Source organism: Sorex fumeus, unplaced genomic scaffold (assembly GCF_029834395.1).
Source record: "Sorex fumeus unplaced genomic scaffold, SorFum_2.1 ptg000072l, whole genome shotgun sequence".
Classification (NCBI taxonomy): domain Eukaryota; kingdom Metazoa; phylum Chordata; class Mammalia; order Eulipotyphla; family Soricidae; genus Sorex; species Sorex fumeus.
This window is the reverse complement of record NW_026606129.1, coordinates 14,414,765-14,439,561: the sequence shown is the minus strand read 5'-3', so window position 1 is coordinate 14,439,561 and position 24,797 is coordinate 14,414,765. Positions and strand designations below refer to the sequence as shown.

Genomic DNA, 24,797 nt, shown 5'->3' with positions numbered 1-24,797 from the left:
GGGCGGCGGGAGCGCGCGGGGCCGTGGGGGCGGGGGCGGGGGGCGGGCGCCGGGGGCCGAGTCCTCGGGCGCCCCTCGCAAGAGCCCCCCCCTGCAAGACTCCCCGCTCGTCGCCCCCCCGCTGCCCCCCACCCCCCGGCTCTGACACTTTGCTTTCTCCACTCCCGGGTACCCCGCGATCGCTCCACGCCTGACTCCCGGGCGCGGGCGCGGGTGCAGGGTCTGCGCCGGGAAGCCTGGAAGGACACGAGTGTTAGCGGCGAGGAATCTTGGGGCTGGAATTCCAGCCACCAGGGCCCCTCCTGGCTGTGTGGCCTTGCACGGCTCGCGGAATCTCCACTGCGCCCTCCTCTGAAAAAAAAAAAAAGAAAGAAAGAAAGAAAAAGAAAGAAAGAAAGAAAGAAAGAAAGAAAGAAAGAAAGAAAGAAAGAAAGAAAGAAAGAGAAAAAGCATTCAGCATGCAAAACTGCAAAGCGCCGCAATTTGCGTATTGCGCGGCTGCTAAAATCAGAAAAGGACCTCGTAGTGCTTCCATTTCAGGGGGAAAGGCTTTGCACGCGATAAAATCACCAAAGAGGGTCAATGCAGAGAAAGAAAGTCAAATCCTCAGGGCGAGGAAGGAAGGCTTCTCCCGAGCCTCCTCCGATCTGAAACGCAGGTGACTCCCCACCTCCAGCTGAATATGGAGCAAGGCCTGACACATGCAAAGATCCTGGGGCCCACCCGGGTGCTTGTGTTCTTGGGACTGGAAGAAAAGTTGCTGGACTGGAGGAGGGGACAATGTTGCAAGGAGACCTCCGGCCAGCAGGTGTTGCCAGGGGCACTGTCCCCTTGGTAAATGCCAGCTACTCTCAGACACTCAGGCCAGAGCTCCCTGGGTCCCTGGGCACCCTGGACTCAAGCACCGTGTCCTTCTGCAGGTTGGACTCTCCCAGAGCAAGTGTCAGGTGCTCCAGCCAACCTTTGTTCTGCCCAGACGTTCAGGATGCTGTCTCCGGCCTTGGTGCTCAAGGAGAAGCCCTCCGATGGTATGTGGGTGGGGGGCAGGCAGGTGGCCACCTGGGGGCGGTGCTGAGCGGGTTATGAAGGCCCCCCCCCCCCCCCCCCAGGAGAGAATCATGGGCCCTAGGAGCTCCACCGTGTTCAGGGCAGCTGGAACAAAGGCCCCTCAAAGGGAGATGTAACCACATAGACTTGGTGCCTCAGGGTTCAGGGGGCTGGAAGCCGAGACCCAGCGGTGGGCAGGAAGGTGGCATTTGTTCCAGGCCTGCTGGAGCTCCTGCTAGGTTGCTGGCATTCTCTGACATCTAGAAGTAACTGCCTCCAACACCCTCCCTCTGTCCCCACCTTCCTGCCCCCCCCCTCCCCCCGGGTGCTTGCCTGAAGTAGGGCCAAGCTTCTGGTGAACACTGTGAATACCCCTGAAGTGCTGGATAGTTAAAATTGTTTGAACGGGGGCCAGGGTGGTAGCATAGTGGGGAAGGTGTTTGCTTTGCATGCGCCCATCTGGATTTGATTCACGACATCCTATATGGTCCCCCGAGCTCGCCAGGAGTAAACCCTGAGCACTGCCGGGTGTGGTCCCCAAACCAAACAACAACAACAACAAGTAATAGTTAATATGAGCTGGTGAGTTGGCTTGAGAGGTCGCAACTCACACTTTGCTTGCAGAGAACCCAGGTCTGATCCTTGGTGGCCTGTAGTCCCCCAATAAACATTGTTTTAGGTTAAAGTGGCAACTTTATGTTAGGAAATGATACCCCAGTGAAAAGATACAGTGTAACAATGCATAGACTAAGTGGAGGAACAAACCAAATTGTTGCTTTTTGCAAGAGTGCTAAGGACTCTAGCAAAGGAAAGTGATTCTAAAATGACTTTGGGGGGGAGGGGCACATTTAGAGAGGCTAGCTTTGCCTGGAATGCTTCCTGGAGGAGAGGGCCTTTGAGCAGAACTGAGGGAATGGGGTCTAATACTGCCTTATGCATACACCAGGGGAGGGAGCTTCGGAGAGCTGGCGGGGGGGGGGGGGGGGGGGGCGGTGGAGAGGGGTTCAGGGGAAGAAAGGGAGGTAGTACAGTGGACATGTTAGTGGGGATATGACAGTCCTAGCTGGAATGTTCTGGGTGCTGCGTGGAGAGACAGGACAACCTGGATGTTTGGGAGGGGGTCAGAGATTGGGGTCCTCAGCAGACCCCTGTCACCATCCAAGCTCCCAGAGGGGTCCAGGAGAGGACTGAAGGCAGAGGGTACAGACAGGCAGTGTACTGCCTCGACCAGGCAGTGGGACCCCAGGACCCACAGGGGTGGCCCTGTGAAGTCCCTACCAGGTCACTGCGAAATGGTTGGGCCCAGCTTTACTACTGAGCTACTTGGGGCTTCCACCCTTGAGCCCTGCGTCCCTCCATGCCCAATCATGACATTGGCACAAGTCTGTGCAGAGGCAGCAGCCAGGGTGCAAGTCGGCTCAGCCCACCTCTCAGGCAGCACCGGCCCCACCACAGCTCCTACCGGATGTCTGGATGCGAGGAGGGACCCCGGATCTCCTTCCCCAAACCTCCCCCAGGAGCGAGCCCTACGCACTTTTGAGGGTCTGAGGGCAGCATAAAGGGGGGCTCCCAATGGGGCAGGGGCTGGCCCTGGTGGCCAAGGGGATGAGGAGGGAGAGATGAACAGTCAGACCTGCAACATACACCTGCACACCTTCTCCATCCTGCAGTGTGGAAACCTTCCCAGCAAACACACATGAACACATGGACACACACATACATGTATATGCACACACATGTTCACAGGCACACACACATGCACGCACACACGTATACAAGTGCATATACACATGTATATGTGCAAACTCAATATATGCATATATACGTGCAGCACACATGTGTGCACATGGTACATGTACACATGTGCACACACACATGCATACACACATTCATGATCATGCACATACATGTACCTTGCGCTCCCTCTGGAGTGTGAAGCCATTGGTGACCCTGCGGCTCCTCAAGGCTCGCCGTGTGGAAGCCCCCCAACGTGGATGTGTGTGGGGTGAAAGGCCGTGAGGCCCGGAGGTCCTCCCCACAGCCCACCTCCGTCAGTGCACTGCCTGCCTTTTTTTTGCTACTGGTGCTCTGCTTCTTCCACAAAGAAAAGTGTGATAAGGATTTGCTCTGATGTGTGTGTGGGGGGGGGGGGGGTTCTAGTCACGTAACAGTGGTCCCCTCTGATCTCTGGGCTCCATTCTCCTGGAAACATCCCCTGAGGGAGCATTCGTCATAAAGACGTGGCAGCCCCTGAGACTTCCGGCCTCACTCTATATTTATTTATTTATTTATTTTTTGCTTTTTGGGTCACACCTGACGATGCACAGGAGTTACTCCTGGCTCTGCTCTCAGCAATTACTCCTGGCGGTGCTCAGGGGACCATATGGGATACTGGGAATCGAACCCAGGTTGACCGAGTGCAAGGCAAATGCCCTACCCACGATGCTATCGCTACAACCCCCTCGGCCTCCCTCTTGCCACCCTCAGAGCTGCTGCTTCCCGGAAGGCCCGAGTGCCCACCACAGTCCCGCCCTGCCCTCCTCACCTGATTCTCCCCTCGAACCGCTCTCCCCAGCTCCACCACCCATGTGGCCTCAGGATCATGTCCACATGCAACCGGCCCCCCTCATGTTCCCACCCCCTCCCCAGCCCTGCAGGCTCTGGGGCAGCTTCCGGCCCTCCTGTGGGCAACTGGCAGCCTTTCTGGGCACAACAGGAAGTGGACCCCAGAGTTTTCTACTCAAGCTCTGAAGGAAGCTTCCAGGGACAGGGGCCCCGGGCACAGGCCCTGTGAAGCAACTCTGCCTCTGAAGGAGCAGAGCGAAGGCAGAGAAAGAAGAGGCCACGTGACTATTTTCTTTTACAATTGCCCATTCCCTCCCCTACCCCCCTCCACCGTCAGTGTGACCCCCTTCGATGTCAAGTTTCCATCTCCTAAAAGCCACAGGTCAAAGCCAGAGCGTGTCTGTCCCTCCCCAGCCTCACACTGCCTTCGCCTACCAGACCTGAGAGCCATTCACTGCAACCCTCACTTTTGCGTCCCCACAGAGAACATCCCGGAATCTTTAGACAGTTTTTCAGCCTCGGAAGAGAAGAAAGAGACAAATGTGGGAAAAAGGAAAGGTAACTATCACACGTCAGGAGCTGACGTCCACGTTGATGGGAATGGTGTCCTGAGGGAGTTCCAGAGGGAGGGGTGTGTGTGTGTGTATGTGTGTATGTGTGTGTGTGTGTGCATGTGGGGAAGGAGGGTGTGCGTGCATGTGTATGGTCCTAGTCTCCAGTGTGAAGGATGAAGGAAACGCTCTGATTCCTTTAGGAACTGGGTTACTGAGACCTGACCCCACAGGATTGTAATCCAAGTTGGATTTACTTTTCTCTTGATAATGGGATCTCTTGGAGGCAGCACAGGACTTCATGAGCCGTCACACACAGCAGCTAGACAAAATGATTTGGGTCACAAGGCCCCAAGTCTTTTTGCTCAATGGTCTTTCGTGGTAGGGCTTTCAACAAGGTTGTCATATGGGCACAAAATGGCTGTTGTAGTTCCAGCCATTGCATCTGATTCCAGATAAGAGAAAGGAGCTCGGGGAAGGGCAGAACTGTCCCCCTGTCAACTCAGTTCTCCCTGAGAATAAATATACCCATCCCAGAAGCCCCATCCAGCAAGGTCTGCTTACACTCTGTTGGTCATGACATGTGTCCTGTCCAGGTTTAGAACAGAGTGTGAATGAAGCCTTGGAGAGCCCGGGAACCATGCCAGCATCAGGGCAGGGCAACATGCAACTCCTCTCCCACCACCCTCAGTGGATGGTTTCAAGTGGGCCTTCACTGTTCATCTTGATCTCTCTTGTGAGGACATGTTGAGACCCTCAAAGCTTAACTTCCAACCCTGGGAAGGTGTTGTCTTCCTGCTGGGAAGGGTTCAAGGGACCAGGTTTCCAGAAATTGAGCCTGAGAGACTCCTCAGGCTGGAAATAACCCACTGGGAACACTGACTTTCAGGATCCCTCAGAAAATTTGTTCCAAGTGATGGGGGTGGGGGGCAGAGTGGAGCAATAGTACAGCGGGTAGGGTGTTTGCCTTGCACATGGCTGACCCGGGTTCAATCCCTGGCATTCCATATGGTCCCCCAAGCACCACCAGGAGTAATTCCTGAGTGAAGAGCCAGGAGGAACCCCTGAGCATCGCTGGGTGTGACCCAAAAAGCACTGTAGCACTGTCCTCCCATTGTTCATCAATTTGCTCGAGCGGGCACCAGTAATGTCTCCATTGTGAGACTTGTTGTTACTGTTTTGGGCATATTGAATACACCACGGGGAGCTTGCCAGGCTTTGCCGTGCGGGCGGGATACTCTCAGTAGCTTGCCGGGCTCTCCAAGAGGGGCAGAGGAATCGAACCCGGGTCGGCCATGTGCAAGGCAAATGCCCTACCCGCTGTGCTATTGCTCCAGCCTTACCCAAAAAGCCAAAAAATAAAAAATAAAAGACCAAGTTCTGTGGGACATTTGGATCAGCATATTGGGTCCCCTGAGTGCTTTACTGCAGCCCTTTCCATGGGACAAGGTGGTAGAGCAGGTATTTGAGACCCAGGAAGGGCCTGCCATGTGGGAGGCCCTGGGTTCTACCCCCAGCCCCATGCAAGGCAAGCGTCTTCCCTGGCAGGCTCTCTCCAATCCTGCAGTATATTTTGAAAGTGCTTGTTTCTACCCTCCTGAACGCCCCCTGAGCCGTGGGGACCTCTCCCTGACTCCCAGAGTTGGAGGTAGTAGACACTGGGGTCCTTGGCAGCTTCTTGCCTTCCTACCCTATCACCCCACCCCTAAGCACCTTGTCATCATGCCACAGGCCCCTGTACTTACAACCACCCACTTGCAAATGCAGACACTCACCGCCCTGCTCTACAGAGCCAGTGAGGCTTTCTGAGATTTTTTTAAAACAGAACTTTATCCAGACTATTTTATTTATTATTATTATTAATATTATATTTTGCTTTTTGGGTCACACCCAAGCGATGCTCAGGGGTCACTCCTGGCTCTGCACTCAGGAATTACTCCTGGAAGTGCTTGGGGGACCATATGGGATGCCAGGGATCGAACCTGGGTCGGCCGCATGCAAGGCAAATGCCCTATCTGCTGTCCTGTCGCTACGGCCCCCCCATTTGTGTTTTTGTTTCTTTTAATTTTATTTTTTTTCTTTTGGGGTCACACCCAGTGATGCACAGGGGTTACTCCTGGCTCTGCACTCAGGAGTTACTCCTGGCGGTGCTCAGGGAACCATACTGGATGCTGGGAATCGAACCCAGGTCGGCTGCGTGCAAGGCAAACACCCTACCCGCTGTGCTATCACTCCAACCCCGTTTTTGTTTCTTTTGAGGGTCACACTTGGCGATGTTCAGGGATTACTCCTGGCTTTGCACTCAGGAATTACTCCTGGAAGTGCTTGGGGGACCATATGGGATGCCAGGGATCAAACCCGGGTCGGCCACATGCAAGGCAACATCCTACCCGCTGTGTTATCGCTCCGGCCCCGCTTTCTGAGATTTTAACTGAGCAAAGTCAAAAGGTCAGGAGAGAGAGAGAACGCAGATGTTTGAGACCCAGGAAGGGCTTTGCGCACAAGGCTGAGATGCCAGGACCGAATCCCTGCCGGGTTAAACCAGAGAGGTGAGTTTCCGGAGCTGGAAGGGCCGAGTGGAGTTCAGGCACAGCTGGATCAATCCTCACTTCCTCAAGCTTTCATGGGCGCTGGGCCAGAAGATGTCAGGACCGCAGAGGCCCAGAAGACCTGACCCCACCCTCCAACCAGCTGTCTCCCTCCCCAGGGGTTAAGTTCGTTGCTGATCGTTCCTCTAATCCTTTCTACCTTTCTGAGACCATGGATGTCTTCTCATATAGAGAACAGGAATGGAAGAGGATTCGCGCAGTGAGTAGCCAGGACTGAGGCCTGCCCCCACCCCACAGTTCCCTCCCTCACCCAAAGAACAACCAGATGACCCTTCTCTGAGGAGCACTTTCCTCTGAGCACTCGCTCACTGTGGAAGGCTCACCGTTTCCAACGGTCAACAGCCCTGTGGCTCTGCCGGCTCTGCCTGGTCCTGGGTCTTGGACAGGTGGGCGCCCATCTGAGCCATAGTGGGCATGGCCTTGGCTACTTCATCTTTGCTTCTGCTGGCTCTGCTGGACAAGACTGTCACTGTCACTGTCCTCCCATTGTTCATCGATTTGCTCAAGCAGACCCAGTAACATCTCCATTGTGAGACTTGTTGTTACTGTGTTTGGCATATTGAATATATCACGGGTAGCTTGCCAGGCTTTGCCGTGCGGGTGAGATACTCTCGGTAGCTTGCCGGGCTCTCCGAGAGGGGAGGAGGAATCGAACTCGGGTTGGCCATGTTGGCTGCGTGCAAGGCAAACGCCCTACCCGCTGTGCTATTGCTCCAGCCCACTGGACAGGACAAGCTCTCCTAAATCTTCTTGTCTCCCTGAAACCCCAGGAACCCCTTGACATCCCCCAGGAATGTCGCCTCAGCTCCAGCCATGCATGGTTCCCTCTGGCTGAGATTGAGATTCTTGGAGAGTCAGACACACACACACACACACACACACACACACACACACACACACACACACACCCCTTGGGCATTATTCTGGGACTTCCAGTCTCCACCCCCACCCATTCCAGGCCTGCACCCCAGTACAGTCTTCGTCCCCCTCTTTGTTGAGCACCTCCCTCTCCCCCGGCAGGCAAGGGAGCACCCCACCAGGGGCATCTTCCCAAAAGTGGCCAGACATGACCATGGTCTGGGAGCCATTCCCAGACATTAAGACTTGGCCAAGGTCATGAAGCTCCCTCCAGGGCCGACTGTCCATCGACTCAGGGCTCAGCCTGAGGCCACCAAATGGGCCAGGATGTATACACAGATGACCTCGAGCCCCCTAGATGCCCCACGAGGAGAGCCCCCCAGCCCTGCTTCCCCATCCTCTGAGCAGCTCTGGCACCACACACACACACACACACACACACACACACACATACACATGCCACACACAGCACATCCCCTCCGCCATCCAGCACAGCCCCTGCCTTGCCTGACGTCACCCCAAGTAACTGTGCCCCAGGATCTGTGGGGCAGGAGTGTCTGGGGCGCTGAGCTAATGTGGAGAGACTCAGGGTCTGGACAAGAGCCTGAAGTCCTGGGGAGAAGGGTCCCTTCACCCCAACTTGGGTCTCCCCTGGTGAAGAGCTGGGAGGTTAGCCTGGTCACCGCAGGGAGGAGAGCTGGGGAGGGCACCTCTAGGGGTGGCAGTGCTCCCCCCAACACTGTCAGGGCACTCAGTGAGTCCCCCGGAACCTGGATCGGGGTGCTAACCGAGCGGTCCCGGGTTGAATCGCGACAAGAGGAGCATCACTGAGCCAGACCAGTGCGTATCCCCCGCCCGCGGCGCCCCCAGCCCGGCTCCTGGGCGTGCAGGCACTGGCCCCACTGAGGAGACCCCTGGGCAGTCCCTCCTCAGCCGCAGGGGAGGGGGAGGCGGGCCCCTCCCGACCCCCGCCCCGCCCCCAGGAGCGGATTCAGAAGCGGAGCCAGTCGGTGCAGGAGAAGAAGACGCTGTCGTCCAAGACGCTCCCCAAGCACTCGGACCTAAAACGCGAGCTGCAGCAGCAGGACCGGCAGGACCACGAGGAGATGCGCGCCGAGGCCGAGAGGCAGCGAACCTTCCAGCAGAACACGCTCTGGAAGCTCCTCATGACCAAAGGTACACGCGCCCGCGGGCTGCTTACAACGGGGTCCCTCGCGAGTCTGCCCCCGACCTTGAATCAGCGGCTCTGCAGGCCCTGTTGCGTGCGGAAAATCAGGCCCCGCAGGAGGTGGTCAGACGCCCATGCCTGGGTCCGGGCTGGCCGCAGCGTTCTGTGGCCTCGCTGCCGTCCGGCGAGGTGCCCGCTCCTTTACTGGGTGATTGACGGGCGACAGAGCGGCCTCATGAGTCTTGCTACGCCACCGAGGGGAAAGCAGATCTAACCCCACTGTTATTTTTATGACCCAATAGAAATCTTTTTCTTTCTTTTTTTTCTTTTCTTTTTTTTGGGGGGGGGGGGAAATGGGTGTGGGGGGTGGGGCCAGTGCTCAAGAGACTATTCCTGGCTCTGTGCTCAGGAATGACCCCTGGGGAACAGAGGTGGAAGAACCATGTGGTGCCAGAGATTTAATGGGGTTTGCAACATGCAAAGCAAGCACCTAACCTCTGTGCTACCCCTCTGGCACAAAGCTTTTTTTGGGGGGGCGGGGCATGTCTTATAGGGGCAAAACAAGCTCTATCCTGAACTACATCCCTTTACTTACCGGCCTTGTAGGAAATCTTTTTTCTTTTTTTTTTTAAATGGAATCAGTGTGAGATACACAGTTACACAGTTGTTCATGATTGGGTTTCAATCATACAATGTTCAACACCTGTCCCTTCACCAGGGTACATTTCCCAACAACCACCCACTGCACCCAATCAGTCATCTTCTCCTTCTCCGTCTCCTTCTCCTTTTCCTTCTCCTTCCTCCTCCTCCTCCTCCTTCGTCGTAGTCGTCATCTTCTTCTTCTTCTTCTTCTTCTTCTTCTTCTTCTTCTTCTTCTTCTTCTTCTTCTTCTTCTTCGTCGTCGTCGTCGTCGTCGTCGTCTCCTCCTCCTCCTCCTCTTCCTCCTCCTCCTCCTCCTCCTCCTCCTCCTCCGTCTTCTTCTTCTTCTTCTTCTTCTTCTTCTTCTTCTTCTTCATCTCCCCTTCCTCCTCCTCTTCCTCCTCCTCCTCCTCCTCCTCCTTCTTCTTCTTCTCCTCCTCCTCCTCCTCCTCCTCCTTCTCCTCCTCTTCCACCTTCTCTCCCTCCCTCCCTCCCTCCCCCCCTTTCTCTCTCTTTCTCCTGGGCATTATGGTTTGCAGTTCAGGTACTGAAGAGTTGTCATACATATCCCTTTATCTACTCTCAGCACTCAGATCTTGCGTAGGAAATCTTTAGTACTGAGTCCGTATTAATATTCTAGCAAACCCAATGATAAAACATATCACAAAACTAGAAAAGGCAATGGCAGATGGGAAGCAGGCTGAGGACTGGAGCGCATGCCCGGTCTGCGAGCGGGGCCCTGGTTGGACCCCCAGCACTGAAATATCACATGGTCTCCTGAGCAACCCTTAGAACCAAAGTGTGTGGCTCCACCCCCCCCCCCCCCGACCCCAAGGCGGTAGGGCCCAGTGCTGGAACGCACTGGGGTAAGTTTACTTCATCAGTCCCCAACGTGACCACACCCCGCAACTGTGGCTTATTGGTTGGGAGGTAGGAAGCGCTGGTGTAAGGCGTGTTGCCCTCAGCAGGTGTGGAAGCACAGGACCCGAGAGAGGCAAGTGGCATCTGACCCCTAGGGTCAGGGGTCTCTGCGTCCCGGTTTCTCTCCCCCACCTCCTGGGTTCCATTCCCAGCACCACATAGAGTCCCCCAGCCCCACCAGGGGTCGCTCCTGAGCACAGAGCCTGGAGTAAGCCCTGAGCCCAACCAGACGTGGCCCTAAAACAAGCAAAACAGCCCCAGCTTCCATCATGGAGCAGCTGGGATAGGCAGAGGCTTCTCCAGGGAGCTCAGGGTGGTGGAGACGCGGCCGACGGGAGCCTGCCTGAGTCTTCACTAGCTGCACCCAAGTACTGCCGAGGAGACGGTGGGCAGGACCTGGGAGGGGACAGCACCTCCTTCCTCACTCCCCACCCCGTACTCCAGCTGATCAACCTATTGTGAAGTCCAGTGGGGTCACTTTCCAGGTCACGGGGCCCTATCCAGGGGTGCAGAGAGCACTAGTGAGCATCAGACACCTGAATGGACGCTCCCCTTTCTGACCCATCCAGGCTCCAGCCCTAGACAGTGAAAACCTGTGTGCAGAATCTTGTTTCCTGGTACAGGGTCAGGACACCCCGGGCACCGAGGCTGACCAGGTGGCTCCGGTGTGCGGCCCACCCTCCTGACATGCCTCTCGTCTCCTTCCAGAAAAGAAAACTGAATCGGAGGACATCAACAAGTACATTGAGCGCAAGCGGCAGATGTTCCTCCTCCAGGTAGGCCTCCGGGCACCCCCATGGCCTTCGCGGGGACCTCAGCCAGCAAGTCCCAGCGTGGAGCAAGTGTGACCACTGCCGCTCGCCCGGGGGCCCCCTCAGTATGCCCTGGATATGAAGCGGAATGAGATCCAGCGGATGGAGATGCTGATGAGCAAGGAGGAGGAGGAGCTGGTGAGGGCCGAGAAGTCCCTGGAGAAGGACGCGTCCCTGTTTGATGAATTCCTGCGGGACAATGACTGCAGCTCCGTGCAGGCGCTGAAAGTGTGAGCGCTGCTGCCGTCCAGACAGCCCTGGCCCCTGCCCCGAGCCCAGCCTGCCCCCGCCCCCCTCCTTAACAGTGCCAGCCACCAGCTCCCCAATGGCCTTTACTGCCCCCCACCCCCCACCCCCAGGGCTGAGAAGGAGACCAAAGCCAAGATGGAGAAGATCATTGAGATCCGGGATCTGACAGTGCAGATGTTGAATATCAAAAGGTGACGGCTCAGGGCTGGAGGAGACATTGTACATAGAGCAGGGAGGACCCTGGCCTTGCTTGCAGCCCACCATAGCTCTGTCTCTAGCATAGGGTCCCCTGAGCACTCCAGGAGTGATGCTTGAGTGCAGAGCCAAGAGTAACCCCTGAGGGGCTGGAGCAATAGTACAGTGTCCTCCCATTGTTCATCGATTTGCTCGATCAGGGCCCAGTAACGTCTCCATTGTGAGACTTGTTCCTGTGTTGGCATATTGAATGCGTCATGGGGAGCTTGCCAGGCTTTGCCTTGCCGGCGAGATATTCTCAGTAGCTTGCCGGGCTCTCTGAGAGGGGCAGAGGAATCAAACCCGGCTTAGCCGGACTGGCTGCGGGCAAGGCAAGCGCCCTACCGCTGTGCTATCGCTCCAGCCCCAATAGTACAGCAGGGAGGGCATTTGCCTTGCATACAGCCGACCCAGGTTCGATCTCCAACATCCTATAGGGTCCCCTGAGGACCGCCAGGACTAATTCCTGAGTGCAGAGCCAGGAGGAACCCCTGTGCATTGCCGGTGTGACCCAAAAGGCCAATAAATAAATTAATTAATTTAAAAAAAAGAGTAACCCCTGAGCATTGCCAGGTGTTCCTCTCCACTCAAATAAATAAAAATAAATAAATAAATAAATAAAGGTGAGGGTGACTCAGGGCTGGAGCGACAATAGTCTAGCAGGTGGGATGTTCACCTTGCACCCAATCAAGCTGGATTCAATCCCCAGCATCCCATAGGCACCGCCAGGAGTGAATCCTGAGAGCAGAGCCAGGAGTAACCCCTGAGCATCACCGGATAGGGCCTAAAAACCAAACCCTTGGGGGAGGGGGAGGGGTGGTGGTTAGACTGTGAGGGGAGCACTGGGCCCTGTTTTGCAGGTGAGGTTAAGAGGCCTAGAGGAATTGGGTGATTTACCCAAGGTCCCACCACCAGGGGGCAGCACCCAGCCCCAGCTCCACCTGTGGCCTCCAGCAAGAGGAACAATCCTTAATCAGGGAGCAAGTCTGTCCTGGCCTGGGGAGAGGGGTGGCGGGGAGGGCATGGTGGCCCTCAGCCCTTCTCTGCTTCTCCCTGGGGTCTAGTGAAATGTCCAAATTTGAGGATACACTCCAGCAGTACAAAGTCTACAAGGAATTCCTATACAAGCTGTCACCCCGGGAATGGCTGGAAGAGCGGAAGAAGAAGCACCCGCTGGTCAAGTTGTCCCGAGAGAAGAGTGAAGATACTGCCTTGCTCTCCGCCAGCCCCGGTTCGATCTCCAGCCTCCCATATGGCCCCCTGAGCACTGCTAGGAGCGATCCCTGAGTGCAGAGCCAAGAGTATTCCCTGAGCATTGCTGGGTATAGACACCCCAACCCACCCCCGCCAAAAAAAAAGAAAAGAAAAGAAAAGCCAGAGAGGAACCCAAGGGTGCTCAAAGAAAGCAGTAAAGGGAACCACCAGGGACCACCTCTGCCCTGGGTGCAGCAGGCAAGGGCCATGGAAGCCTCCTTCGTGGCCCCGCCAGAGTGGCAGGCGCTCCGTGGCCTGCAGCCTCCAAAGTCTCTCCTGGGCAGGGAGTGAGTTCTAACCCAGACTCTGGGGGTTTTCAGCTCTCGTGCAGCCAGGAGGATCCTGGGAGAGCCCCGTGGCCCCGAGCAGCACCCTAGCACCCCCTTTCCTACAGTCCCATCAGATGCCAAGGCCAAAGTGGAGTCGAAGAGCGGGTCGCTCTTGCAGCTGGATCCTGCCCCGCTTCTGCTGTCAGCAGACAGGAAGAGCTCCAAGAGGCTCCTGAAGCGCTCACAGCAGCCCCACAGCAGCCTGGGCAAGTTCACCCTGCAGAGCAACCTGTCCTCGCCCAGTTCCAAGTCCAGCCAGTTGGACATGAAGTTGTAAGTGGCCACGTGGCCTCTGGGGGTCCACCTGGAGGCTAAGGCGGCGTGAATACGTGAGGACAGCCTCAAGGGGCCACCGGAACGGGAGATTCTGGCTCACTCCCACACTCTGTCCTTTGGTCCAGGGTCCTTGGATGCTGGCTGCGGAGACTAGAGGGCCAGGGCCTGTTAGGAGAAACAGGAAACCTGGATTTTCATAGGTTACCCAGATTTCAGTGTCAATTTTCATGTTTCCTTTGTTTTGCGGTGTGAGGCAGCGTGCAGGACTAAACCTGGGCTCTCACTTGCCAAACACTTTTTTTTTTTCATTTTTGGGGCTGAAGCGATAGCACAGCAGTAGGGCGTTTGCCTTGCGCACAGCCGGCCTGACCGAGCCAGGTTCGATTCCTCCGCCCCTCTCAGAGAGCCTGGCAAGCTACCAAGAGTATCTCTCCCGCACCCATAAAAAGCACAACCCTCAAACAAGGTGCAGGCTGAGATCTCGACCCGCCCAGTTCTGAAGTGCCTCCTCCTCTCCCAGCCTTGCCCCCTCACCCCCCCCCCCCCCCCAGCATGCAGATAGTGGGAATCAACAGAAAGAAGAGGCAGGCAGGGTGATTGTGCAAAAGAGCTTCCTCCTGGAAGAGAGGCAAAGGAGTTAGGCTCAACCTTCCTGCTGGCCCCATTCTCACCCAGTGGGGGCGCTATGGGTCCCTTTCAGTCTAATTTTCTGGTGACTTGCGTTTTCAAGTAGAGTTCATTGATAGGAAAGTGTAGGTTCTGCCAGGTCATGTTATCATAAGGTGGCCACCCACACAAGACCAAACAAGACAAAAGGGGAGGACTTGGGGGGATGGAGGCAGAGGAGAGGAGGCTGAAGCCTTTCCTTTCCTCTGGTTCTGCAAGGAGGACCTCATGAGACAAGGAATAGGACTGACTGGGTTGGATGGACAGGAGCCTGCAGGCTTCTCAGCTGTATAGTACCTAGTCCTGGTCCTTTAGGGAAGACTGGGAAGCTCGATGGCTGCCATCAACCAGAGACCATTGGACAGTCAGGTTTGGGTCCGCAGTGACAAGACATGCGGGGCCTCATGGGACAGGGGTGGAGCCGGCCCTTTCCTCCCCGTACCAATGAGACCCCAAGTCACCGCCCATAAACGGCCTTTCTGGCTCCTGATCAAGCTGCTTAACGGCCATGATCCAAGAGACTCAGGAACAAATCTTGGAACCCAGCAGGTTTTGGCAGATATCCCTCCAGATTTGGTTGTTGGGATTTCTGAGTTTCAGGGTCATGCAGCCACTACTGCAGCCATGCGACATTGTGTGTTGTTCATGGTCAGCAGTAGAAAGCAGGTTGTCTACTGTTGCCTTTTCGGGGGATCTGGGTGTTGGGGTGGAATCCCAGGTGGTGAGGGTGGTTCTGGTGTCAAAATGTTGAGTGTGGTCGGGGTGAAGGGAGAGTGATGTGGAGGTTGTCTGCCCCACAGGTGGGGGGAGGGTGTGGGATGGGGGTATACTGGGTTTTTTTTTGGGGGGAGGGTGGGCACTGGTGGGGATGTGGATGTTTTGTTGTGTGACCGAGATTTGAACCCAGGGGCTTTGTGACTGCTCTCACGGTAATTCAATAAATGGTGGAAAACGGAAAGGAAAAAAAAAAGTAAGGTGGAGTTCATGCCCAATTAAATCAGCTTATCAGGGGCTGAATAAATAACAGTACTCCTACATAAAAACAAATAAATTAAATAAATAAATAATGAGAATCCTCCTTACAGGGACCAGAATTTTTTTTTTTAAGGGGAGGGCTGGAGGGTGAACAGGGGAGTGATCCCTTAGGTGGCTTTCACTGTGTTGATTTGCATTTAAAAAGCACCTTCAGTGGGCTGGAGCGATAGCACAGCGGGTAGGGCGTTTGCCTTGCATGCAGCCAACATGGCCGACCCAGGTTCGATTCCCAGCAACCCAGCTCGGTTCCCTGAGCACTTCCAGGAGTGATTCCTGAGTGCATGAGCCAGGAGTGACCCCCTGAGCATCGCTGGGTGTGACCCAAAAAGAAAAAGAAAAGCACCTTCACAGGGACTAGAGGGATAGTACAGAGGGTAGGGCACTGGCCCTGTACGCAGCTTATCTGGGTTTGACCCCAGGCATCCCATGAGGCCCCCAAACACTGCCAAGGGAAACGCCCAAGTATAGAGCCAGGAGTAAGTGCTGAGCATCTCTGGGTGTCACCGAAAAACAAAGCACGAGAAGATGCACCCTTGGCTAATGTGTCAGTGGTGCCTTGGCCTCCGGGGGTCCCTATAAGACTCCCTGCCCCCCCCCTTTACATCAGCTGGCTCTGGGCCCAGAAGTGCCTCTGCCCTGCCCACAGAACCTGCCTACCTGGGCTGTGAGGGGTCAGCTGAAGTTGGGTCCCCAAACTGAAAGGCCAATGCCCTGAGCCTGCGAGGTCTTTGCCACACCTGAGGAGGTGCCCTGGGGGTAGCTGGAGGCTGAGAGGGTCGCAGTAGATGAGAGTGGACCCTTCCAGGACCTGAATAGAGGAGCAGACAGATCCTAGGATGGAGGGAGCTGGCTGGGGTCGGCGCTTGTGCAAAGTTCCTGTGGTCAACACCTAGAGCTGGGAACCATGCTGACACTGGTGGGTGGGGATGGGAGACTAGAGGAGGTGACGTGCAGCAGTAGGGGCTTCATAAACTCCTGGGAGATGAGTTTCCTTTTTCCTGGAGATGAGCTCACTGAAGTTGAAAACTCGCCCCTGGTATCTGGGTGACAGATGGGGGTCAAGAGGAGGCAGGTGACACCATTTGGGAAACTTCTGGGCCGATTGACGGAGCCCGAGGGCCTGGAGGTGCCGCTCTGGTGATGTCAGGCGCCCTCAGCCCAGGATACCCAGGATCAGGTGGTCGTGCCCTAATCCTGTGAGTCTCTGCAGGTCTGGCTCCTCCACCCTCCATTTGCCAGAAGAAAGGGAGAGCGATGAAGAGGTAAGTGGCCTGGCTGTGGGGGTGGTGGGAGTGGTTTGGGGCGGGGTCAGGGTGGTCCTTGGGCGGGGCCTGGCTGCGATGGGGCTAGAAAAGGGCGGGGCTGGGTCGAGGAGGGTGGGGCTAGGGGCGGGGCTAAGGAGGGGCGGGGCTAAAGGGATGGAGCTAGGGCAGGGACTGGCTGGGTCAGGAAGGGCTGGGGCGGGGTTAGGGAGGGGCGGGGCCAGAGGGGTGGAGCTAGGGCAAGGATGGGCTGGGTCAGGAAGGGATGGGGCGGGGTTATGGAGGGCGGGGCGAAGGATGGGCGGGGCTGGGGCGGGGCTAGGGAGGAGCAGGGCTAGGGCTGGGGCGAGGCTAGGGAGAGGTGGGTTTAGGGTGGGACAGAGGCTGGGCCGGGTGGGCTAGGCCCGGCCTTGCAGGGTTGGCAGACATGTGGCCGCCTCGCTGTGCTCCGTGGCTGTCTTGCAGGAGCTGGATCTGTATTTCACCGAGCCCAAGCAGCTCCTGGATATCTTCGTGGTCCTGGAGGAGCAGAACCTCTCTCTGATCCAGAACACTCAGGAGATGCAGGAGACCCTGGACGACCTAGGATTCACCATGAGAAACACCAGAATTCGCATGTAGGTCTCTCCCTGGCTGGGGTAGGGGCACCACTGGCGGCCATACTGCGACACCCCCCTCTGCCCACTTTCTGGAAAACTCTATTTGAAGGGGCCAGGAAAATAGCAAAGGGTGAGAGCCCTGTATCACTGGTGTGGCTCTGGGGAGCCCCAGGCTTGCCAAGGTGGCCCTGGTGGTCCCTGGCAACACAGATTCTAGTGGTAAGGCATCCTTGGGCCAAGCATAAACTGTGGACTCAGCTGGCCTGGTCCTGCTGAGTACCACCATTCCACCCACCCCCACACCCACCCCAGCCCTGTGCATCTTGAACACCTCTGAGGGGCCCCTGCCACACACACCAAAAATAGCAGCAGTAGCAGAGCACTTGATGTGAGTCTTCCAGGCCTGGCTCTGGGCCGGGGTAGGCCAGGTGGGTGGGGCCCTGGGTTGGTCAGAGCAGCACAACAACCCCCCTCCCCCACTGTACTTCTGTCCACGGCTGTGCTTCTGTCCACCAGAAGAGCCCAGCTGGTCAGTGAGGCTGGCTGGGAGCAAAGAACCATCAACTCACTCCTGAGTACTGCAGAGCCTCTATGCTGGGGCCAGCAGGGACCATAGCAGTTACTGACAGCCAGTGTCCGCAGAAAACCGCACCCCCCCCCCCCCCCCCCCGTGTCACAGATGCTAGAAAGTGACAGATGCTAGGAAGAAAACAAAGAGATCTCATGAGAGGGGCCCCAAAGTATAGTGTGACCCCAGGTGGGAGAAGGCAGGGAGCACTTCCCAGAGGGAGTGGTACTGAAAACACACTTCCTGAGGAATGGGAAGAAAGCCAGCAGTGCTTGGATCTGGGGTGAGTGGGTCCCAGGCAGTGGAGGGCATGAACAGAGGTCCTGAGTTGGGGGTCAGCTTCCTATGCATGGCGACTGTCCTGCCTTCAGGGAGTCCCAGGATGAGATGAAATCACCAATATTTGGGCAGGACCGTGCTTTCTCGGGAGCTGAGGGGAGCAGGCACGGAGAGAGGAGCTGGGGAAAGAAGCCTGATGCCCTGGTTCTGAGAACAGTAAGAGGCCCCCACACATGCGCACACACATGCACATACCCCCTGAAGCGGAACTGGTGTGTGTTTATGAAGTGTGTGTGTGGAGGGGGGAGGGGGACTACTCTCCAGTAGCTGGTCCTCATCAGTGGAACCACTGCCAAGGATGCCAACACTATTTCCAGGCTACTCAGAGCCTGGGCATTAAACATATGTTAAAGTAGCCACCCTTTCTTGCAAAGAGAAGACACCTTTAAAATGCCTATATAAGGGGGCTGGAGCAATAGCACTGCGGGTAGGGCGTTTGCCTTGCACGTGGCCGACCCGGGTTTGATTCCCAGCATCCCATATGGTCCCCTGAGCACCGCCAGGGGTGATTCCTAAGTGCAGAACCAGGAGTAACCCCTGTGCATCGCCAGATGTGCCCCAAAAAGCAAAAAAACAAAAAGCATATACAACAGAAAAACATCAGAATAGGTTTCCCTACTAAATGAAATGGAATCAGTAATGCACACCTGTCAAGAACAGGAAAGACAGATCCAGACAGAGTCTCCCATGACTATTTCAGTAGCAGAGTCAAGGAAGAAATTACACCAATTCCCTCCAAATCTCCTTTAGACCATGGAAACATTATACACCAAGACCAGTGGGGATTTTCCCCAGGCATGCAAAAGCAGCTCAACCTCTGGAAATTAATTCATATCACCGAGCACATCAACAGGCTAAAACAGAAAAATGACATGATCATTTCAATGGATGCTGAAATAAGTGTTTGATAAAATTTAATATCTATGCAATTAAAAAAAGCCTTTCAAAACCAAAAACATCTACAAAACTCCAACAATTAGTCTCATACTTAAAGTGTTCCGCTAAGATCAGGAACAATGCAACACTTCACCATTCAGCATGACCGTCACTCTGGGAATCCCGCCTAGTGCAATAAGACAAGAAAAGGAAATGGAACAATGATGTAGCATGGGCATACCTGGAGCATCTGCCTCACATGTGCGAGGACATGGGTTTGCTTTGAGCACTGCCAAAGAAGAGGGGGAGAAGGAAAGGAAATCAAAGGCAAACAACTTGGGAATAAAGATGTGTCTTTGTTCCCAGATCGTCTCTGTAGAAAATACCAAAGTATCCACAACAAAATGTTCCTGGAAGTAATGAAGCCACCATAGAAAGGCTAATACAGAAAACAAGATGTATAGAACATAGTCTCTTCCCTTAAGCCAGCAATGAACAAGTGGGACCTAGGTTTTAAGTGTGCCATTGTGTGGGTGGGAAAGGTTACGTTTCACACAAGTGCTGTTTCATACAAGGAAAGCAGATTCTCTACCCCTGAACCTTATCTCAAGCCATATCCATTTTTTGATTGAAAAACAACACCACTTAATTACCATCACTGCAAAAATGAAATGCCCAAGTGTAAACCTAACAAGACTATGTGCAAGATCTACGTGAGGAAAACTAAACTTCTGAAAGAAATCAGAGAAGGAAGAAATTAATGAAGAGGTATTCCATGATGATGGGAGGAAGATAGACTATTGACACAATACAATTTCTTCCTGGGGACTGGAGGAAGTACAGTAGGTAGGGCACTTGCCTTGCACTCAGATGATCTGGGTTTGATCCCTGGCACCCCAATATGGCCCCCAGAGCTCCACCAAGAATGATCCATGAGCACAAACCCAAGAGTAAGCCCTGGGCACAGCTGGGTATGGTCCCACCCCTCCAAAAAAAATTAACAAGAAGAAATTCTTCCCACCTTGATGCACGAATTCAGTGAAATCTTGGTCAAATCCTCAGCATATGACAATGGGCTCCACAAATGGGCGCTAAAGCTTAAGTGTAGACACAAAAGGTCAAGAGAAGCAAGCAAAGACCCTCTGGAGGAGAACAAAGTGAGACACTGACCCCGCCCAACTTTGATTTATTCTAAAGCTACAGTAATCAAGACGTGTGGTATTGGCTGAAGAACAGACACACAGGTATGGGGGTCAGAATAGTTGGGCCAGAAATAAGCCCACCTCAGTGTAAGCCCACCAGCGGATCTCTCACCCACTAGCCAGGGCAGCACAAAGGAGCCAAATTGTCCTTTCCTAAGTGGTGCTGGAACCATCGACAGCCACATGGCAGAAATGTTTATAAAAACCTAACACGTCCTGGAGCCGGAGCAATATTATACCAGGTGGTAGGGCATCTGCCTTGCACATGTCCGATCCAGGTTCAGTCCCTGGCAAATCCCATATGGTCCCCTGAGCAATGCTAGGAGTAATTCCTGGCACCTTATCCACTGAACTATCTGTCCAGCCCCTTCTGATTCTAAGAATTTTAAAATTTATTTTTGGACCATACCTGGAGGTGCTCAGGGCTTACTTCTGGCTCTGAGGCCAAGAATCAATCCTCGCAGTGCTTGGGACCTCAGCTGCTCCCGATCTGGGCACCCTCAAAAGCAAAGGTATCAGACATGATGAACTATTTTTTTTCCTCTAATTTGCACTCTATCTGTAAATATCCAATCAGAATTGACAGCAGGTCCTGGGTATGGGGACCAGAGAACAGGACGTGCTCTGCATGCAGCTGACCCCCTGTTTGAACCCCAACAACACATATCTCCCCCCTCAAAAAAGTATTCCTGGGTGCATTCCTTGGGGCGGGAGGGTCCCTGAGCATCACTGAAGTGGCCCGGAGCCGGAGTACCATTGGGCTCATGCAGAATCAGGGGCTCCCAATAATTAACAAAAGGGAACAGGGAGTCTTCAGATCACCAGCTAGGAATGCTCCCTAGTCCTACTAAACAAACAAAACCCTTTAAAAATAAAAACAGCCCATTTTGTGATGTCCACATTATTACCAAGAGCCAAAACTCCAACATCCAGGGCTGGAGAGATAGCACAGTGGGTAGAGCGTTTGCCTTGCACGCGGCCGACCCGGGTTCGATTCCCAGCATCCCAGCATTCCCTGAGCACCGCCAGGAGTAACTCCTAAGTGCAGAGCCAGGAGGAACCCCTGTGCATCGTCAGTTGTAACCCAAAAAGCAAAAAAAAAAAAAAAACCTCCAACATCCATTCATGGATGAAAGATCCAATCAATGAAAACTAGACCGACACTGGAATTTCCTTCAGTGACAAGAAGCAGCGAAATCCTGACAGCTGCCACAGGAATGGCCTTGAAAACGTGACCTCAGCAAGAGGTCATGCCTGAGCAATGTGCAGAAGAGAAAAGGCAGGGGAAGGGAAGACAGGGCATGTGTACTAATGTGTCTTTCTCTGGTAAGGGAAATGGTCTCAGATTATTGTGGGGCCGATAGTGTAGTGAATATACAGGAAATGACTCAATGTGGGCCAGACAGACAGCTCGTGGGGACATGCTTTGCATGTTGACCTCCAGAGTTCCGATCCCTGGCATAGTCCCCAAAGCAGTGCAGGGAGCAACTTCCGAGCAAGGACAGGTATGTCAACTGTCCATCACGGTGGATATCACAGTGGGGGGCGAGGATAGTCTTTGGGTCATACCCAGTCATGCTTCAGGGGTTACTCCTGGCTCTGCACTCAGGAATTACTCCGGGTGGTGCTCAGGGGACCATATGGAGTGCCAGGGATCGAACTCAGGCCGGCTGTCTGCAGGGCAAGCGCCCTAGCCACTGTAATTGTTCCTGTCCCTGGACTGTTCAGACTGTTCACCTTAAACCTTATGGTCTTTGGAGGGTGGAGGAGGGAAGATGACTGTGGTGGTGGGATTGGTGTTGAACTACTAAGTGCCTGTAACGAATCATCATGAACAACTTTGTAAATAAACCATGGTGTTTAAATGGGGTGTGTGGGGGGGAGGGGAATCTTAGGATCTGTGAGTTAGACGGCAATGAAAGTGTTTCTTCAGGCGATGTGTTACCGCTGCGTCTCACCAGCTGTGACCTCTGGGTCTGCAGACACTGGCACTCGGGATCCATCCCATGCGCACAGAGAGCCAAGTGCCTGCCGCTCCCTCCGCAGGGACAAGGAGATCAAGCAGCTGAAGGAGTGGATGAAGACGCTGATGGAGTCCATCAACAAGGAGGAGGAAATGGCGGCTAACCTCCAGCTCAAGGCCCGAGTCTTCTACTATGGTGAATACAAAGGCGGCCAGGAGGTAAGCACTGTGGAGAGGTATTGGGGTGGGTGGGAGAATCATGGGCACCCAGAGCCCAGCAGCGGAGTGGAAACATGGCTGGGCATCATACCTGGTCCCTAGGGAGGAACTGCTCCATGCAGACATGCCCCATGGTGCCCAACACCCCCTCCCTGCTCTCCTTAGTTCAACCAATGTTGCTTCCCAGGCATAGTGTCCAGAGGCACCTTGCTTGGAGAAAGACAGTCCAGGAGGGGTCTCGGGTAGGACAGGACTTGGTGCTGACCAAGATGGGCAGCTCTCTGGGTGCAGGCTTGGGGGTGGTGCCAGTGTCCATGTCCTGCTGGGCCTTGCCGGGTGCTGGTGGTGCCCCCGGACCTTGAAGAGTGAACGTGTAAGAACAGGGATGGAAGAGGGGCAACACTGATTGGCCCTGGCTGCCCCTAAAGTGGCTGACAGGACAGGGTCTGGGGTTGAGTCAAGGTCAGCAGTGGGTCAGGCAGATTAGAGCGGGCTCCCTGGAAGAGGGGCCTGAGGGGGGCCGGACCCCAAGCTCCGCGCCCTGGCTAGGAAAGCCCAGGAGGTCAAGCTCTTCCTGAACCTCCTTCCTGTGTCGGACTGGGGTGGGGGGTGGGAGGGGCGGTGGTGCAGGCCCGCACCTCTGCTGGAGGCCCACCCACCTCACAGGACAGGCTGCTGGAGAGCCTGAACCGCAAGGTGTTGTCCGTGTACAAGCACTGCATCGGCAGCAGTCAGGAGACCAACCTGGGCACCCTGCAGATGCTCACTGTCATCGAGCACCAGCTCCACGAGCTGCTCGAGAACCTGGAGCGCATGCCCCCCTCCAAGGTGGAGCAGGCTGAGATGGCCAAGGAGAAGGAGCGGCGTCAGAGGTAAGCGCCGGGCAGCCCCCCGCCTGCCTCTGGGACCCGTGAGGGCACCACGCTGTGAGCCCTGGGCTCGTGCAGGGCGGTTGGAGAATGAATGGTGGTGGGAGGATGAATGTTGGGTGCATCCCCGGCCTGCTAGCCGTGGCTCCTCTGCGTGTGGCCTGCTCGGCACGTTACTCCTATGCAGAGCGCAGGACAGCAACCGGTGGTCCCTCAAACAAGCTCAAAGGCCCTTCCTGGGTTCCTGTTTCCAGCTTGGTCCTGGGCAAGGCCCAAGGAGTCAAGGTGGCCCTGGAGACAGAGCCCTGAGCTTGCTGGGACTGGCCTGTAGGGAGCGCCATGGTCCTCATCCCTGAGCTGGGTACTATGGGCAAGGGGGCAAGGGGGAGGGGGGAGGAGTCTGGGGGTACAGGCTCCTGGGAGCCTTAGAGGGCCTGTTCCGGGAAGCTGGAACACCAGAGAGAGGGGCTGAAGCTGGGCGTGGGGCTGCATCCTCATGGTGGGGAGAGGGTGGGTTGGCAGGATTGGGGGGCGGCACTGGGAAGATTCCTGGGAGTTGCCGTGACTCCTGGGGCGGCTGCCACCAGGGCCCGAGAGGAGAAGATCCGGCAGCAGAAGCTGCAGCAGGAGGAGCGGCTGGCGCGGTTCCAGGCACGGTCCCAGGCGGAGATCAAGAAGAAGGTGGGCAGGGGCCACTGGCCACCCACAGTCCACTCGGGGGCCTGTCCACGCACATCCCTCAGCACTAGGGGAGACTGGGAGACCCAGGCCTCCACCCTGTGCGCCCCTAGGCAGGCCTGAGCCCCGAAACAGCTCCAGTAGACCGTGAGCCAGGGAGCTTTCTGGGAGCTGCTTCACACCATCTCCATGAACTCAGGGAGGGAGGCGTGCAGGGGTGAGGGGAATTGGGGAGGGGGCTGATATCGGACACACCTGGAGGCGGGCACCCCATCCCTCCCGTTACCCCACCTCCACACCCGAGGCCAGCACCCCTTCCTGTACCTGCCCATACATTGCCCCCAGAGGCCAGTCCCCCCTCTTGTAGCCCCCCCCAACTCACCTCTCCCCAGGCTGACACCAAGGAACAGCTCCATGGCGTGGGCCTGGCCTCCCCAGGACTCCAGGCTGTGTGTGTGTGTGTGTGTGTGTGTGTGTGTGTGTGTGTGTGTGTGTTGGGACGTCTCATAGCAAGGAACAGCACAACTGCGTGGGCCTGACCTCCCCAGGACTTCAGGCTGTGTGTGTGTGTGTTGGGGTCTCATGGCAAGGAACAGCTCCACTGCGTGGGCCTGGCCTCCCCAGGACTTCAGGCTTTGTGTGTATGTGTGTATGTTGGGACGTCTCATGGCAAGGAACAGTTCCATTGTGTGGGCCTGGCCTCCTTAGGACTCCAGGCTTTGTGTGTGTGTGTGTGTGTCTGCGCGCACACGCACACATGCATCTTAGGATGTCTCATGGCACCCCCAACTGCAGGAAGGCAGGCGGCTGGTGTACCGTTCTAAGCCCCTGGAGGTGAAAGCCAAGGAGGTGGCCCCGCAGGAATGGGTTGACAAGGAAAAGGAGGAGCTGCTGTTCTTCTTCACGTAGCAGGACGGGCAGAACAGTCCGAAGCCTGCATGGCCCGTCTTATGCTGCCGCTCCCTCTGCACCTCCGTGCGCTCCGCCCCCCCCCCCCCCCACCTTCCCG

General features: G+C 55.6%; 1 protein-coding gene across 1 annotated transcript; it reads left to right on the top strand.

Moving 5' to 3' along the window:
• Positions 1–718: 718 nt before the first annotated feature.
• Positions 719–24,705, top strand: CFAP100 (cilia and flagella associated protein 100). Its single transcript, XM_056129301.1, has 16 exons — positions 719–808; positions 921–1,028; positions 4,096–4,170; positions 6,871–6,971; positions 8,614–8,806; positions 11,067–11,134; positions 11,237–11,400; positions 11,530–11,610; positions 12,718–12,851; positions 13,302–13,509; positions 16,424–16,475; positions 16,941–17,092; positions 22,106–22,241; positions 22,908–23,113; positions 23,698–23,791; positions 24,584–24,705. Exons 1-16 carry the CDS (start codon positions 781–783, stop codon positions 24,695–24,697), a joined length of 1,914 nt encoding a protein of 637 aa, XP_055985276.1. The 5' UTR covers positions 719–780; the 3' UTR covers positions 24,698–24,705.
• Positions 24,706–24,797: the final 92 nt, after the last annotated feature.